Source organism: Doryrhamphus excisus, chromosome 9 (assembly GCF_030265055.1).
Source record: "Doryrhamphus excisus isolate RoL2022-K1 chromosome 9, RoL_Dexc_1.0, whole genome shotgun sequence".
Classification (NCBI taxonomy): Eukaryota; Metazoa; Chordata; class Actinopteri; order Syngnathiformes; family Syngnathidae; genus Doryrhamphus; species Doryrhamphus excisus.
In genome coordinates, this window is record NC_080474.1 from 156,220 (window position 1) to 173,224 (window position 17,005).

A 17,005-nucleotide genomic window follows, 5' to 3' on the forward strand; every position below is an offset into this window, starting at 1 on the left:
TAAAGAACGCTAAGAAGTAGAAAGTCATTTTTTTCCTGATCTGACATTTTGGTGTAGCTCTTGAAGACAATATTCCACCTGCCTTGACAGGTGAGAAATGAATGAATAAGTGAAGGATGCTGTTCCACGTGATTCTCATCAAATAAAAAGTGTCTTTTCTGTTTTTAAATGGTATAGCAACATGGCGTGAATAAGGACATATTAATAATAAGGATAACATGGCAACACTTGAAATGAGTACGTTGAGCAAGACTTTGAGAGGCTTAATACACGTTGGTAGCATAGTTTGGGTGAAAGTCATCCAATTGCCAACAAGGTGATGGAGTGGGGCGGCCTTTCAAATATGAGGAAGGAGCAACCAACCAACCAAATCATCTGAGGACTTTGTTCCAGTGAATTTTGGCCAAGAGTTGAAGAACAGCAGACTTTAATGGCGCAGCCGTAAAAGGAGAACAAACAGAGCAGTCTAGCGATAAAGTGTCAAACGTAGGAAGAAAACTGTCCTCTGTCAAACGTAGGAAGAAAACTGTCCTCTGTCAAACGTAGGAAGAAAACTGTCCTCTGCCAAACGTAGGAAGAAAACTGTCCTCTGCCAAACGTAGGAAGAAAACTGTCCTCTGCCAAACCAAGTGTTCTGGTGAAGGAAACGTGGAAATGACAAACGGAACAAGAAGGACGTCTGCTGAACCTGAAAAACAATCATCTGCCAAGATGGCAGCGAAAAAAAAAAACCCCAACTGGGTCGTCACTGAAGTTCCGCAAGGCCGCTTTCCACCAGAGGCAAAAAGACCAAGTCCCCGTCTTGGTTGTAAAGCAACACGGACGGCTCCGGGTCCAGAGTCTGGAAGCAACAAGCAGAGGAGATGCGCCCTCTTGTGGAGCGTTAGGCTATCACAAGAACAAAAACAACATGGCGGCTTAAATACGGAGGCATTGGGTACCACCACCGAGGCTGTGATGTTGCCGTGCAGCAGGTCCATCATGGCCAGCGTGGCCTTCACGCTCCACTCCGGCCTGTATGGAAGCACCTCGTCCTCCATGCTGCCACTCGGGGCCTTGAATCCGGCCACGTGGACCTTGAGGACCTGGATGGGAAACCGCAGCAGGTCCACGGGCATCTGACGCAGCCTGACAGGAAGACCAGGTAGTCAGGTATGCTGGTCCCGTTCCCCCGGGTGATTAGGTTCTTACTTGCTCGTGGGCACGGTGTCGTGAGAGCCAAAGTCCACGTGCTGGACCAGGATCATGACGGGGTCTGCGCTGATGATCTCGATAATCTTGGCTCGGTAGAAGCTTCTGTTGCTGTACTCTGCCAGACAGGGGCCGCCTGGAGATCATCAAGCAGATGTTTGTCTACTGTGCTATTCTGTCGCCTTTCTCTAGGTCTATGGTTATCATCACACTTCTGCGGAGGCATCTTAAAGCCTCGTGCCATCTTCTGGCCTGCTGATGTTTGGATCTGGTCCGGCGTGGACTAGTTGGTTACCGTAAGGGAAGTTGGTGAGTGCTTGCAGACCGTCCTTGTTGGTGTTGACCGTGGTCAGAACCTGGTCCAGAGTTTGACCGTCCACCAGCAGGTCAGTGGTGTCCTTCCAGCACAGGAACACCTGCAAGGTCCACACAACTTCAAACTGTCCAACATCTTCAGGAGGACATTTCATGGTTGCTACCTCATTGGGAGTCTGCAGGTGCCTGACTTGGACCTTCAGCTGTTCCCGCTCCCGAGGCAGGACCGGCTCCGTGAAAGGCCCCGCCCTCGCCTCCTGAGGCTCCGTCAGGCCCTGAAGGCAACACGCATGCTGACAAAACCACAATAGCGTGGCAAAGTATCTCCAGACTTCTGACCGGGACTGGACGCTCAAGCACCTCTGTGTCTATGTCCCACAGGTCCAGAACTGTGGCAGCAGACGGCAGGGTGGGTGTCTGCGGACCACCAGGCGTTTAGATGAAGCGCATACGCACACAAACAAACACACACACAAACACACACCTTGAGTGCTGTGGAGTCCATCAAGGCATGTTTGTGGTGACACAGGATGGTGTTGAGGCTCATTCCATCCATGAAGATCTCAACCGTCAGAGGTAGCCTGGGGTCCATGGGCACCTCCTGATGGACACACACACACACACACACACACACACACACACTCAGCGCTGACGGCCAACCACGTGTCCACACGTGCGCATGTGTGAGCCTCTGACCAGCACGTGCACGTCCATGCGGCGAGACAGGAGTGTCTCCTTGAGGAGCTCCACGGCGTTCTGATGCCAGCTGCCTCCAACCTGAGGAAGAGGATGAGGACGAGGAAGAGGGCCGCGGTACGACACGTACGTATATGAGCAGCAGTCTTACGGGGGTGAGGCCATGGAGCCGACAGGACACGCTAAGCTGAGGGATGTCCTCACACAGGAGCCGGGGGTACACGTGGACCACCGGAATGTTCTCCACCAGGCCGTAGTCCACGTACTGCACCTGCAACCGCAGGGACGCGTTCACGGTCAAATGGGACCCCGTTCCACAAGGTTAAAGCGGTCAATCTCAACCAGAACGGATCAATGTGACTCAGAACCAGATCCAAGGGGCCCATCAGGTGGACCGGACTTCAAGCCAGCCAAGCTGGGACCAGCACGTGAAAGCAGCAGGCTAAGGTGAGTCCAGTACCTCCCAATGGTGTAAACCTCAGGGCTGTCTGACCTTCACATGTCCGCCCGTGACCTCCAGCAGCTGCCCCCGGTACCACTGCATGTCGGGTCCGATGACGGCGCAGCCCTGGACCTCCTTCCAGGTGTACCTCTTCTGATTGGGCAGCGTCTTCATGGTCTGCTGGATCTTCTCCCACAGCTGCTGCAAAACACTCTCTGGGGGAGAGGAAGCGTTACTGGCACACATCGTTTCTCAGCGGGGGTGGGGGTGGGGGGCGCACCTGCATTTTGGGTTCTGGCGTAGATGAGGCCGTCCTCTTTGACGGCAGAGACGATCATGTGACTGAGGCCCAGTGGAGGCAGCTCAGGCGGTTTGTACAGGTCGGTCTTCACCTGCAGGCAAACGTGACGTCAGCTGGGACCGCGAGGGGCGTCCGAGCCAGCTGCTGTGTGGTCACCTTCTCGGTGGGCCTGCTGGTCCGGGGGGTGGGCTTGGGGCGGACGGCCGTCGTTTTGGCTGCGTTTGAACCCTCCGCTCGCATCCCGCCACCGGGAGGCCGAGCCTCGCTTCCATGGAGCTTTTCAGCTCTGCAAAAACACGAACAGAACCGACGACTCGGCAAGCGTTCGCTCGTTACGTCCTCACGAGTTCACGTGGTTCGCTTCTTTTTACACCTTTTTCTACGCTACATGTCAATCACATGCTGGAAAGGAACCATTGGGAATGGTTCCAGCATCGAGTATTTCATATCACATCGTGAGTTGCTACGTGTGTGCAGAGGCTAGCAACCCATTAGAAACGCCAAGCTAGCGGGTATGAAACTACTAGCCAAAATAAGTATTGCATCCTTAAACGAGCGCTCCCTATGCTAATATGTATATTCACTTACGTCTAGTGTGAAGTGTAAAGCGTAATGTGGAGTGTAAAGGTGACTCTAGGGGTGTTATGTCATGCCTAGAGGGCTCTAATCATCTTTAAATGGGATGAAGATGAAAAGGCTTTCTGCGCTCCAACGAGTGAAATATTCCATTTACTTGGCGGAGATTGAACCGTCATACGGGGAAACACGTGCACACGTACGCTGGCTTCCTCTCCCTGAGGGCGAGACCCTCCCTGGCCAGTAAGTCCGAGACGCTGACCAACTCCCCCATCTTGTCCGTGCACAGCAGGGTGGCCGCTACGGGGCGCTGATCCGTCACTTCCTGCAACCAAGCACACACGGGAGCATGAGGCTGTTGAGGGCCGGCGGGCAGGAGAACATCTCAGACCTGGATGGTGATGAGAGCTGAGGCTCCAGACAGGTAGTAGGACATGAAGTCACAGGCCGTGGCGGTCCATGTGGGTTGGCCCCCTGCTGGTCTGATGCAGAGGAACAGCTGAACATCTTCTCAACAGTGTGTGTGTGTGTGTGTGTGTTTTACCTGATGTCGGTCAGCGAGCACTCCAGCGTAAAAGACCCCTCCAATGAGGGCGGCAGAGGCCTCAGACTGTCCCAGCCCAGCTTTATCTTGTTGCCGTGGTCACAGCGCTTCACCTGTTGCCAGGCAACACAGAGACAAAGTCAGCACCACTCAACGAAACCAGACCGCCTTGGCGGACGGGATCATACTCCAATGCCGACACTGCAGAAGGGAACGCCGGGAAAGCCAAAGCGTGCCTCCCATACCTCCACCACGCCGCCGGCCGTGACATCAGAGCAGATCCGTCCTCGTTCCCAAACTCCATCGATGTGAGCTGCACAGGTCATGCCGGGCTTCCACTCCACTTCTTCAGCCTCCAGACCCTCACATTCCTCCTTCAGAAGCTCATTCAGCCTGGAGGACGGAAAGTGGGAATTGTAGAGCCCACTCACGCCAAGCACGTAAAGTACCCCAAGTATTCCAACTGTACTGCATTGTCAAATCCGCCTAGCAACAAGTGACATCCACACCATCCCAGCGTGAGCCGGTGCGTGCCACGGTACGTTTCATGCTAACGTTACGTCAGCGCTCTGACCTCTTGAGCTGAGCGTCACTTTGGACGAACTGGACGAAGAAGCTGCTGGGAGAGGTGACGTGGCTCACTCGGACCGTGGCGTCCTTCAGGCTTTGGGGGAGGCTGAGCTGAGGCTTGAACGCCAACCCACTGCTGGCATCGCCGTCAGTAGGATGGAAAGCCCTGGCGCCAGCAGTCAGCCCGATCGGAAGGTCCCAGATGGCGCCGTCGTTGGCGACCTCGGCGTTGGAGGACTGGAGTCTGCAGGAGGGGGAATTCCACTTAGGGCGCACGCACACTGGGCCAGTCTCTCCTGGCTCCAAAGTACACTTTGGCAACGACCACATGGAAATCCCCATCGCTCATCCGGCTGTCGGGTGTATCGGATGTCGGGAATGTTTTGTCAGGTGTGCCAGGTGACTCTTAAAAGACATTTTTCATCTCAGTGAGATTTATCTGGTTAAATAAAGGATAAACCTGGAAAACATTTTCCAGGTTTTTTAATACTCGGGACAACAAAAGTAACAAAATATTGAGACTGTGAAATATTTATGTTTGTGTTATTACATGATTGACAAAATGGCCTCAAAATAATGCTGACCATAATATCATCCATCCAAGTCTATGGCAACGGGTCAAGACCGTATGGTGCTGAACGATCCATTCCAGTCACCACACTTCAATCCACGGGAGAATGAGATGGCGGCGGAATCTTACCCCTCTTTGGAGCAGGCCAGCTGCTCTGCGACGAGCACCTCGGCTACGCTAGCGACCGTGCCCGTGGAGTCGCTGTCCCACAGCTTAACTGGCACAGGTTCCGTCTTGGGGGATTTTTCTGCAAGGACATGAGGAGAAAGCCGCGCCTTAAGCCGCTGCCGATACGCTGAGAGGAAAGCCACGGTCCACCTGTAGCCACCACTTGGAAGAGCTTGTGAAGAGCCAGGCTGACGAAGCGATCGATGCAGAGGTCACTCCACGTCTCTCCCGACAGCGGCAGCACGTCCGCCAGGCGGCACCGGACGGCCTGCAGGAGACGCCAACATGTCCCTGACTGGAGCCAGAGAAGAGGAGCGCACCCAAGAGAACCTTGCCATTGTTACCAAGACCGGCAGCGAGAAGAACTCATCCTTGATCTTCCTCAAGTCGCTGACCGACACCGTTGCCCTATTTCCAAAGTCAATGTAATGGACGTCCACCTTTCTGCCCCCGGGATGACCTAAGACGCAGACAGGCGCTCTCATGGCACCAGTATCTTTTTGATGACACACTGAAAGCGACAGCTTGCTCACCCGTGACCTCCGCTCGATACCACGAGTTGTCTTCAAAGCGGGCCACACAAGCCTGTCCGATGACAGGACAGTAAATGGCCAGGTGGTCTTCTCCAGCCGCCACTTTGGCGTTGTAACAATCCTGAAGCTTGGCTGCCAGCAACAAGGACTCCATGCTGTCGGTCTGGCGTGGACGGGGGCACCCACTCTTTGAGTGACATGGACAACACACCAGACCATCGTGGCTTTTCCAATACCAGCTGAATGTAGAAGTCACCGGGGCTGTTGATGTGCGACACCACTGCGTTGTACTTTTGGAGAATTTGGGGGTACACGGCGTTGTAGTACTTGAGCGGCCTCCTGCCAGGCTTGACTGGACAATAAAACCTGCCAAGAGTGGGAATACACCGGAATGCTCCACGCGCCCAAGACAAGAACTATGAAGCGTCACGCACCTGGCCACCTCGGCAAACACCAGGTATTCTCTGACAGAAATGGCGACATCGCTGCATTGGTCCACCGGACCTTTCTTCAGGTCCACCAGCAGAAAGTCTCTGTCCTGAGCCAAAGGATGCATTTCCACGGCAGCGGAACCCACCACTCTGCAAAACTCCACCTGCGCCTCTTGGCTCCACCCCCTTGTCTGGACGCACACGGATGCTAAGATGTTAGCAACTTGCACGGTGACGTTCATGGAGGCTGCTGGTCTCACCAGGCAGTAGGGGACCAGGTCCTTGAGGGAACACCGGACAGCCTGAGGAGAAAAGCGGCCCACCTCTGCATTCACATCCTCGTTCACCTTCCTCAGGTGGTCATTCACGTGGTCAACAAAGGACTGTGGGGGCGCCCCCTCCCTGCAAAATCTGAATGCAGACAATAATCCAACTTATTATTATTATTATTAAACCTCTACATTGGCCATACAGCAGCTATGCATACTCCATGTGGACTAGACGGGTGCTAGATGGGTGGCATGGTCTATGACGGGACCTCTAATGGTCTCAACCTGGGACAAGTCGCTACCCACTTCCACGCAAGACAGTTTTACTTTTTAAGTCATTTTAATGTTCATTTTATTCCATTTTTTGTACTTTTATTCAAGTCATTTTTTCTTTTCATTTACATATTTTTATCATTTTTATTTGAAGTTATTTTTCATTTTTTACATTCTAAAGTCATTTTTATTAATGTATTAAGATTTGTTTCCAGTCATTTTTATATTTAATACCTTCATCTACTTTATTTGGATTTTTTCTACTAATCACCTGTCATCTTTTGAAACAAGAATATACATAATTCCATGTGCAAAGTGCATATGACAGGAATAAATATTGCACAGTGATACTTCTAGCACCAGTTGTCCCCTTTGACTTGCTGCCTGCCACCCACTCACAATGGCTCCACGAGCCACCAGTTGGAAACCATTTGTCACACTGTGGTGTTTCTTTTCACCCTTCCGTGCTGATGTTCTCCGTGAAGCCGTAGTCGGTGAAGAAGATCTGCACGCTGCTCAGCTGGGAGACTGGGCAGACTGCCACGGTCCCCGCACGGCCATTTTGGAAGACCTGCAGCACATTGGCCCGACACCAAAGACCGCCTTTGCCCTTTGCGAAGATCACAGAGTCTGCAAGGAAATAATTCCAGGTTAGGCACCACGCAATCCGAGTGTTTCCTTGGGAAGGCAAGCACCCCACACACCAGTTTCCACTGTGTCACCGGAAGTGAAGCGGCTACCGTCTCGTGCACAGAAGTGGTTGACTTTCTTGGACAGGAGGCCGTGCTCCCACGTCTCCGCCACGTAGCGCACGTAGAAGTGACAGGGATTGACCACGTGTGTCACCACCACCAATTGGCTGACTGAAGAGCAGATGACAAATATTACTCTTAAACGGTGTCAACCACAGAACAGGAAATCCGTCCGGCCATCTTCATCCGCTTATCCAGCAGGCTCGGGAGAAGTCCAAACGTCCCAGCCTTCAGCCATCAGGACGACTCCGACATGTTCCCAGACCACCTCCCAGAGACACAATCCTTCCGGCGTGTCATAGACACGCTAGACATGCCCTGGACACGCTAGACATGCCCTGGACACGCTAGACATGCTAGACATGCCCGGACCACCTCACCAGGGAGACGTCCAGGATGCATTGAGACTAGATGCCCTTCACTGGCTCCTCTCCGGGTCAAACTGAGGTTTGACCGTACAGGAAGAGCAGCGGCAGCATAGTCAAGGGTGGAGATACGTGGCCAATACATCCATACGTGTAACCAGAACGCTTCCTTACCGTTCCTCCTGCTGCCATACACATGCCTGCTTCCTCTCCTGTGGGTCCTCAGCTTCTCATTGGCCAACTCAGGCCCAGTGGGAGGGACAACTAGACAAAAGACAAATCAAAACCCTCAACCTCATCCAACGCAACACAAATACATTTCTCCCAAAAGGAAATACCCGAGTCTATAGATACGACGGCTGCACCCAAAAGTTAAACCCGCACGTACCACCTTGTTGCTCCTCCCCCTCCAGCACCTCCTTGATGATAACGTCAGAAGTCGCGTGCTCTGAGGAGGAGGAGTTATGGCGTTTCAGGTTGGTACGACGCGTCGGGCTCGGAGAGGCGCAGCGGTTAGACAGGCTCGTCCTTCTCGGGCTCCTCTTCATCGGCTTACGTGGACCGAACGGGCTGCTGGTTAAAGCCCGAGCATGACGCCGGGGAGGCTTGGGGATGAGGCCCCCATGTTGGTGGAGTGGGGGTGGCATAACAGGCCGGCTTTCAAACAAATATGAGAAAAAGGAGAAGATTCCACCACACAAGATGTACACAGCCGTAAGAGGATTAAGTAAGTTCCACCTACGTCTTTGGCTTGCCCAGGTCCATCTTGATGAACAAGCCCACGCCCTGAGCCTGATGAAGTGACCTGAAAATAACACTAACCCAAGCAGACATATCATCTACAGATGCTTCCATTACTGCTCCCTCACTTTATTGGCTTTTTCCCACAAATCAATTCATAAATGATATCCGTGTTGTGGTAGACGATGGTCCATTACTAGTGAAAACATTGAAATACAAGATAGTATGTAGTATTGTATTAATAATATGATATTGTATCCTTCAAGGTATCTTCTCAATGCCTTATAGTATGTGTATTAGACTTTATTTAGCCACCGTTATGTTTGAAAACACTTACATTTCGGCAACCATTAGAATGGTTAACCAACGCTTAACTGCCCATAGAGACAAACCTCATTCCAGAGTCCAAGGTCAGGCACTTCAAATTGAAGGACTGGTTATCCACAGGGGCCTGCAGGGTCTCCAAAACCTGTCACACACATATAGCTACTGCCAGTGAAATGTCATCATTTTCATCATACACTAATCCCATCAGAAGGATTGAAATATTTTTGTAGTTAGCGCATAGAAACCCCCGTTTAAAAACTTGTAAATACAGGTTATACAGTACATCGTTAGAGCCCACTAGACATGAAACAACACCCCCACAGTCACATTTACAGTACCCTATATAATAGTCCAATATGTAAAAAACGTGTGCTTGGTGTGTCTCGCCAAACGTGGATGTGACGGGTTCAGAGTTGAGGTTTCGCTTGTGGTGGGTTACGGCGCCACGGTGGTCTGTGTTACAATTCTGGTTATTATTATTGTGCCTGTTGTGAGATAAATTAATCCTGCAATTAAAAAGGCTGCTGCCCCAGCGATCAAGTCTGGCGTTTCTCACCGAACCAATGAAGAAGACTACATTCACAATTCGAATGAGTCTTCTTAATGGCGTATTTCACATCATTTATCCATTTTTATGCCTGAAAATGCTTATTTTTTGATTCAGAAACGTATGTCTAACTTGCTTAAATATACATATTTTTCACTAATAAGCCGCATTCAGCTAGGAAATGATTTATTAATATATGTTTGAAAAAGGGCGATAGCGTGGGGCAGCCAAATTCAAATGTTGATGTGGAGGAGCCATTGTATTGGCGTGAAATTGAACCTGCGCACCTTATCCAAGTTAGAGTATTGTTTCAAGAAGGGCACGCAGCGCACTTTCTTGACTTTCTGCATGGCATTCTCCAGCGAGGTGATCCTGGCCTTGACGCTGCCAGCCTCGGCCAGGCTGCTGGAGAAGCGAGCTTCCAGTGTGTTCAGCTGACTGAGCTGCACATCTCGCCTGTGGACACAGAAATGGCAGGAAGTCATTGGCAGGATGTCATTGGCGGGAAGTCATTGGCAGGAAGTCATTGGCAGGATGTCATTGGCAGGAAGTCATTGGCAGGAAGTCATTGGCAGGAAGTCATTGGCAGGATGTCATGTTGTACCTACCACACCTACCACACGATCTGACTTTCTTCCAAATGCTACACTTCTACTTAAGTATACTACGTACACCTTCCAGGTCCACCAGCACACAAAAAAGCAGATAGCGCCATGGAGAATAATCGTTTCTTCAGTTTCTTACTGAGCTACTTTTGTTATCTTCATTATATCTGCGGAAACAAACGTGTGCCTTTAGTTGTACCAGGCATTAAAATGGATCAATAAACTGAAGAAACAATGGCGGCCAAATCGTTTTTTTCCCCATGACTGAATATGCAAAAATTGCTTCAGGGAGAAATCCATTATTGATTCACTCCACAGTGACATTCCTAGCCCCGTGTGGGCGGCACTAGGGCCAAGGTGGGTGATGTGTCTTGCCCACGGACCGCCAAAGCTCTACTTCCTGGGCCACTCTTCTTCTTAACTGATTGTGGAGAAGGTGCCCGAGGACCTACTTAGACTTAGACTGCCCCTGCGACCAGGCCCCACATAAGCGGAAGACAATGGAACGTAAAGGGAAGTGTGGAAGTGAGCAATGTGGAGCACGGCCTCGACTCCATGCTGGCCAGTTGTAGTCGTACCATTTCTGGGTGGCGTGCAGTGCCTTGTCAGCAGCCTGGTTGATTTCCGTCTCGAGGCGGGTTCGCTCTTGCTTCACCTGCTCAGCAAGGCCTGTAGTCAAGGTCTGCAGAGATGACAACACAGGTACAGCTTGGTGTTTTGACTTCAATCTCCATCCTCGCTGGAGTGGACGTTTCACCTCGTGTAAATGCTCCAGCTTGGCCAGATTTTCTGCGGCTGTGGCCAACGCTTCATCCATGGCCCTCTCAATCTCCTCAAGGTTCGCTAGCTGAACACATCGACATCAATCATCAGGTACTAAAGGCCACCAATGTTCTACCTTCTTAATTGGTTCTTCAGAACCATGTCCAAGTCACATTCAGAGGGAAATATGAATTGTACAATTGTATGACTTAGTGCCCCAAAGCCAAGCGTACCTGCTCCTCATCGCTGTCGCCATCGACGTTTGGGGATGCCACCATTTTTACGCGACTGTTTGGCTTCTCAAACCTCTGGCTTTGATATGCAAAGGTCATGTCCCTCGTTAACATTCGTATCGCCATCACCAAACACTGGCCGCACATTCAGAACCGTGTTTCACCTTCTTGTCTTGTTCACTTTGATTGTGTAGATGAGGCCAATGATCCGTGCGTCCTCCTGCAGCCCAACCACGCCCTCTTCTGGCAGGCTCGACCGAACCTGTACAGAAAGAACTTCATTAAACGGGACCCGTTATGCTCATTTTCACCCCTTTGTATTGAGTTGGGGCTGCATGGCGGGCGAGTGGTTTGCACGCAGGCCTCACAGCTAGGAGACCTGAGTTCAATTCCACCCTCGCTCTGCCATCTCTGTGTGGAGTTTGCATGTTCTCCCCGCCACTCTAAGGAAGTCCGCCCCTCTGTGACATCACAAACAGTTTTACCACGCCTTTTGGAACTGAGCGTTTTGAGCCATTCCAAACTTCTCTCAGGGCTCACTACCAAACGCACAAACCTGATGATCTGAAACGTTGGCATGGTTTAACACCAGAATACAACATTCTAATTGCATTTGTAGGTCAGGAAAGATGACGCTAAGTGACCGGTAGGTTCATGTCATTTTCACCTCGCACTCGGGGCACCTCACAACGTTGCTGCACTCGATGGACTGCAGGCAGGATGTGCAGAAGATGTGGCCACATATCAACACACGAGGCGGATTGCCTTCAACTTCATTTTCTGAGCACATGGACACAAGACAGATAGAAAAATGAGGTCAGAACAGCACATGAAGCCAAGTACTGTAGTACCTGCTAATTGAGCTCTGATTGATTTGTACTAAAAAGAAAGCAAATGCTAGTACAAATGTTGAATATGAAAAAAACGAGCGCCTCCAGGCCACTGGGTGGCAGTGTGGAGAAATCACACTAGTGGGCATGAGACTAACATGTCAATGTAGTACTTTTACAAGATGAAGTACTTCAACGGGACTGCTTCCTTACATAAAAGGCATCAAGTTGAACTTTAAAGGCTTCATGAGTACCTCACTTAATCAAAGTAAGGCAGTGCTGCACCAAACTGCCTGAAAAGTGGTAAGACAAATATTTCCCGACTCTTCTTAAATACTGTATGTATAAGATGATCTTCGTTTCTAAATGACCATAACAACTCAACTAACAAGTAGAACTAACCGCATGTGCGGCAACATCAAATTGTAATACCCCGTATTGCCGCTAGCTCGGTAGCTAGCTAGCGCTGTAAGGTGTAGTAAAGCTAAAGATGCTATCGTTTTACCGCCATGGAAATACTGTAGCATACCAACGGGTAGCGTGTACGCATTCCCGCAGAAGCTGCAAACGACGGCGCTGGGTTGGTAGTCGTGTTCCATTTTTGATGAAGATGACGACCGATTAGCGGCAGCGGTTATTAAGCGCCCAAAAAAAGATGGCGGCGATCGTCACGTGACCCATATGCGTTTCACGTGGTGAAAGAACTCCTGATGTACAAAGATCGTTCAGTGATTCTTATTCAAACGCTTGATTTATTCCCGGTGGGAACTCTAAAGGACACAAAGAGCAGCATACAGAATACAAATGTCAAAAATAAAAAGAAGCCAAAATAATACGAATAAAACAGGCTAAATGTCCAAGTTCACAAGCTGGACTGCCGTAGACTTGTGTTTTACACTGTGGTCATCTTGGTCTACGACCTGGTGGTCCTGGTAGTAGATCATGGGAGCAGATCCTGGGAGCAGATCATGGGAGCAGATCCTGGGAGCAGATCCTGGGAGCAGATCCTGGGAGCAGATCCTGGGAGCAGTGGGTTATTTAAATTCTTGTAATGTTGAATAAACAGGAATGAAAAGGTCAATATGTTGTCAATAAAAGCGTGGTAGAAGGTCAGCAAAACGTTTTTGTTGACTCAAAAGAACTCAGCTTCCCCAACACGCGGCGTATCTGATGATCTCCTCTGTTTTGGAGGAAACCTCAGAAGGCCATCAAATTGCATCAAAACTAAGTTAAGTGGTTAGCGCGCAGACCTCACAGCTAGGAGACCCGGGTTCAATTCCACCCTCGGCCATCTCTGTGTCACCAGAGTCAAGACAACTAACACAGTGTAGTTGTACACCACTGCAATCCACGCGAATAAAAGTATTGCTAAATCAGTACTAAATCCAAAATGGCCACTTTTGATTGTGATATTGTTACAGTATTTGAGTAAATATTAATGACTGCCCTTCCAATAAAAGTAAAACGTTCATCAGCAGACATGGAATTGATCCTGAAGAGTTTTCCTCCTGGCCACTAGGTGGCTCTATGTACCTCCACTATGTATCTGATGTACGTATGTACCTGACTAAACAACCTCCTACATCCTTTGTTCTCCACCCTCACTTTAGTGTATGGAGCATCTCCTCCATGCCATCATCACCCGAGGGCAAGGATGGCCGACCCCCCCCCCCTCTGAAACATTCATATGGAGTGACACCCACTGAAGAGAAGAGCCAAGGGTATGAAAGGTCAGTGAAATAGTGAAATAGCAACACTGGGCGAACTTTAACCTTCACGTTGCATCCATCCCCGGGGGGGGGGGGGGGGGGGGGGGGGGCGATGCAGCACATGGAGAACCCCCCCTTCCCCTTTGGAGCTGACAACCCTGCACAACACCACCCCACCCCAAAACAAAAAACACAGAGTGGGTGTCTGTATAAATGTTGATTGGAAGTGAAAGTGGAGCGCCATGGTTTCGAGGTGTGACCCCGCCCCCAGATGTAAAAGGCACCCAATCTGAGGGAGGGAACGCATCCTTTGTCTGCTGTATGGCTTCCAACCTCACAGGGACAATGTGGACAACCGCTAATGACTGCTATTAATTAGGTTAGCATGGTTTGTCATTGGGACTCAGTGACAAATGTCTTGTCAATCAAAACCTTGCTGGCATTGAGCGCTTAATCCAGTAATCCTGGTCGTTACGCTTTGCAGAATAGAAAGTGACTGAAGACACGGCCTGGATGACATCCCTCAGCTCTTGTTTACGTTCCATCCATCATTCATCCATCCATCCATTTTCCTCAGCTCTTGTTTACGTTCCATCCATCCATCCATCCATCCATCCATTTTCCTCAGCTCTTGTTTACGTTCCATCCATCCATCCATCCATCCATCCATCCATCCATCCATCCATTCATCCATCCATTCATCCATCCATTTTCCTCAGCTCTTGTTTACGTTCCATCCATCCATCCATCCATCCATCCATCCATCCATCCATCCATCCATCCATCCATCCATTCATCCATCCATTTTCCTCAGCTCTTGTTTACGTTCCATCCATCCATCCATCCATCCATCCATCCATCCATCCATCCATCCATCCATCCATCCATCCATTCATCCATTTTCCTCAGCTCTTGTTTACGTTCCCCTCAGCTTATAAGACGTGTAGCCTCCTTTGCACTTCAATGTTCATTTAGCCAGCTAATTTGGACCTGCTGGCTCGGCTCAACGAACATAACAAGCAGGTAACTAACTGCTCTAACCCTAACCCTACCACAACGTGACAACTAAATAAACATAACATAACATAACAAACAGGTAACTAACTGCTGTAACCCTAACCCTACCACAACGTGACAACTAAATAAACATAACATAACAAGCAGGTAGCTAACTGCTGGAACCCTAACCCTACCACAATGTGACAACTAAATAAACATAACATAACAAGCAGGTAACTAACTGCTGTAACCCTAACCCTACCACAACGTGACGACAACTAAATAAACATAACATAACAAGCAGGTAACTAACTGCTGTAACCCTAACCCTACCACAACGTGACGACAACTAAATAAACATAACATAACAAGCAGGTAACTAACTGCTGTAACCCTAACCCTACCACAACGTGACGACAACAAAATAAACATAACATAACAAGCAGGTAACTAACTGCTGTAACCCTAACTCTACCACAACGTGACGACAACTAAATTGCTCATAAGAGCTGATATTTTAGCCGTTTCCTGGTTTATTTGGACAATAACCAAAATCACTGAAGTCCTTCCAGCTAAAGCTACGGCATACTGCCAAAGAATGAAGCTCTATGATCCTATCATCATTGTACATAATACTTGTTATATATCAGATAATACAGTATATTCCAAACAAGTATACCTATAGTTGTGTTACACACATGAACTTTACAACATGCAGCCATGCAGAGGAAGGGGAGACTGTTGGATGCCGACCTCATGATGCTTCAGATGTAGCTACTGCCATCTTGTGGAGTTGCTGTAAAATGGATCATTAGAATCTTAATCAGTGAGTAGAAGTAGAAATGCTGATGAATAACTTATTTCTCCGAGTGGAGCACACCATCATATGGGGGGGGGGGGGGGGGTACATGTGTTTACTGTGGGTAATGAACCAATCAGCAGGACACCCGGAGGGGTCTGAGGGGTGCCAGTTGGGCGAATGGAGGAGGCGGCCCCCCATCCTCCAAATGTGGGTCACTCCCCATCCTGTGGTAATTGGCCGGAGGAGCGCTGATCCTGGTGCATCAGAGCACTTGAAGGAATGGTGGCGGCGTCTCCATGGTGACGTTTGAGGCGGCCTGCAGCCGCTTGTTGTGGGTCATGTCATGTGACAGCAGTCTGTTTGTGTGTACCTCAAAGGTTTCATTAACCCGACTCCCGTGCCGTGGAGCCCCCCCCCCCCCCCCCCCCCGTGTAGGAAGCCGTGTAGGAAGACTGAATAGATGGCGGTGACAGCGTGGTTTCTCGTCCAATCCATCCATGAAGACATTTTAAGTCTGAGGGAATGAAATATAAAATACAGAAAGGTCAGCAGACTTTTGGACTTCCACCCCCCACCCCCACCCCCCTGTGGGCCACATGGACACAGCATGAAATTTGCGGGGGAGTGGGGGGATTCAGTGGACATTTTGATGCCCACTTTGAGGAAGTACATTCCTTCATGGGTGGGGGTCGGGGTGTGTGTGCTTCTGATTAAATCCAGGTCAGCTGACACAAACAGCACCGTGTGCTGCTCTTTTTTAATGTGACGTGACCGCATGGATACACACGATGCAATGGGGGGGGGGCACTGATTTGGTGTCCCTGTGATCCAAATGGACCCATTAGCTGGGATCTATATGGGTACAGATGCACATTTGGCCGCCCCCAGAGGGTTTCCATATGCAACCCGTGGTCTGCTTGAAAGCAGCCTTTTGAGGTCACGCTCAGCCCTCATACGTAGCCGTATGGACTTGTGGACGTATGGACGTATGGACGTATGGACTTATGGACGTATGGACGTATGGACTTATGGACGTATGGACTTGTGGACGTATGGACGTATGGACGTATGGACTTATGGACGTATGGACTTATGGACGTATGGACGTATGGACTTATGGACGTATGGACGTATGGACTTATGGACTTATGGACGTATGGACGTATGGACTTATGGACGTATGGACGTATGGACCACACTACCTTTACAAACAGTCTGCCGGTGGCGGCGGTAAAACATGTGCGGGTTGTCCAGTGTATGCCGCACAGCAGGTGGCACTAGGAGATGGAAGTGGAAGATGCTTGGACAAAGCCATTGATGAAGTCATGAAAAAGCAGTGACTACACAACGGAAAGTCAAGTGGACGTACGGGATGGACTGCCAAGTGGAAGCTCAATTAGACATCAGGTTTTACATCATAACATCTGGATAATGCTTCATTAGCCACTTATAA

General features: G+C 49.8%; 2 protein-coding genes across 8 annotated transcripts in view; one reads left to right on the forward strand and one right to left on the reverse strand.

The window, feature by feature from the left end:
- Positions 1 to 410: 410 nt before the first annotated feature.
- Positions 411 to 12,736, reverse strand: rnf17 (ring finger protein 17). 7 transcript variants are annotated; one of them, XM_058083014.1, is made up of 37 exons: positions 12,572 to 12,736; positions 11,880 to 11,992; positions 11,377 to 11,474; positions 11,213 to 11,291; positions 10,975 to 11,064; positions 10,796 to 10,899; positions 9,900 to 10,068; positions 9,131 to 9,207; positions 8,740 to 8,814; positions 8,386 to 8,654; positions 8,172 to 8,261; positions 7,585 to 7,743; positions 7,339 to 7,510; positions 6,599 to 6,749; positions 6,342 to 6,529; positions 6,144 to 6,273; positions 5,908 to 6,070; positions 5,710 to 5,834; positions 5,525 to 5,642; positions 5,336 to 5,453; positions 4,640 to 4,879; positions 4,311 to 4,458; positions 4,066 to 4,178; positions 3,913 to 4,003; positions 3,725 to 3,846; positions 3,102 to 3,231; positions 2,925 to 3,036; positions 2,696 to 2,859; positions 2,354 to 2,473; positions 2,203 to 2,283; positions 1,991 to 2,107; positions 1,867 to 1,923; positions 1,671 to 1,781; positions 1,487 to 1,607; positions 1,192 to 1,327; positions 594 to 1,128; positions 441 to 481 (listed from the first exon to the last, which is right to left on the reverse strand). In XM_058083014.1, exons 1-37 carry the CDS (start codon positions 12,639 to 12,641, stop codon positions 467 to 469), a joined length of 4,971 nt encoding a protein of 1,656 aa, XP_057938997.1. In that variant the 5' UTR covers positions 12,642 to 12,736; the 3' UTR covers positions 441 to 466. The 7 variants fall into 7 exon arrangements, with proteins under 7 accessions (XP_057938995.1, XP_057938996.1, XP_057938997.1 ...); XM_058083018.1 differs by lacking the exon at positions 441 to 481 and having other exon boundaries at positions 601 to 841; positions 942 to 1,128; positions 5,719 to 5,834; XM_058083017.1 differs by lacking the exon at positions 441 to 481 and having other exon boundaries at positions 601 to 841; positions 927 to 1,128; positions 5,719 to 5,834.
- The window catches only part of arhgap20 (Rho GTPase activating protein 20), a 44,777-nt gene continuing 39,991 nt past the window's right edge, over positions 12,220 to 17,005 (forward strand). Inside the window, exons 1-2 of the mRNA XM_058083022.1 lie at positions 12,220 to 12,345; positions 13,653 to 13,772. The gene's annotated coding sequence lies outside the window, so the exon portion shown is untranslated. The remainder of the gene's footprint in view (positions 12,346 to 13,652; positions 13,773 to 17,005) is intronic.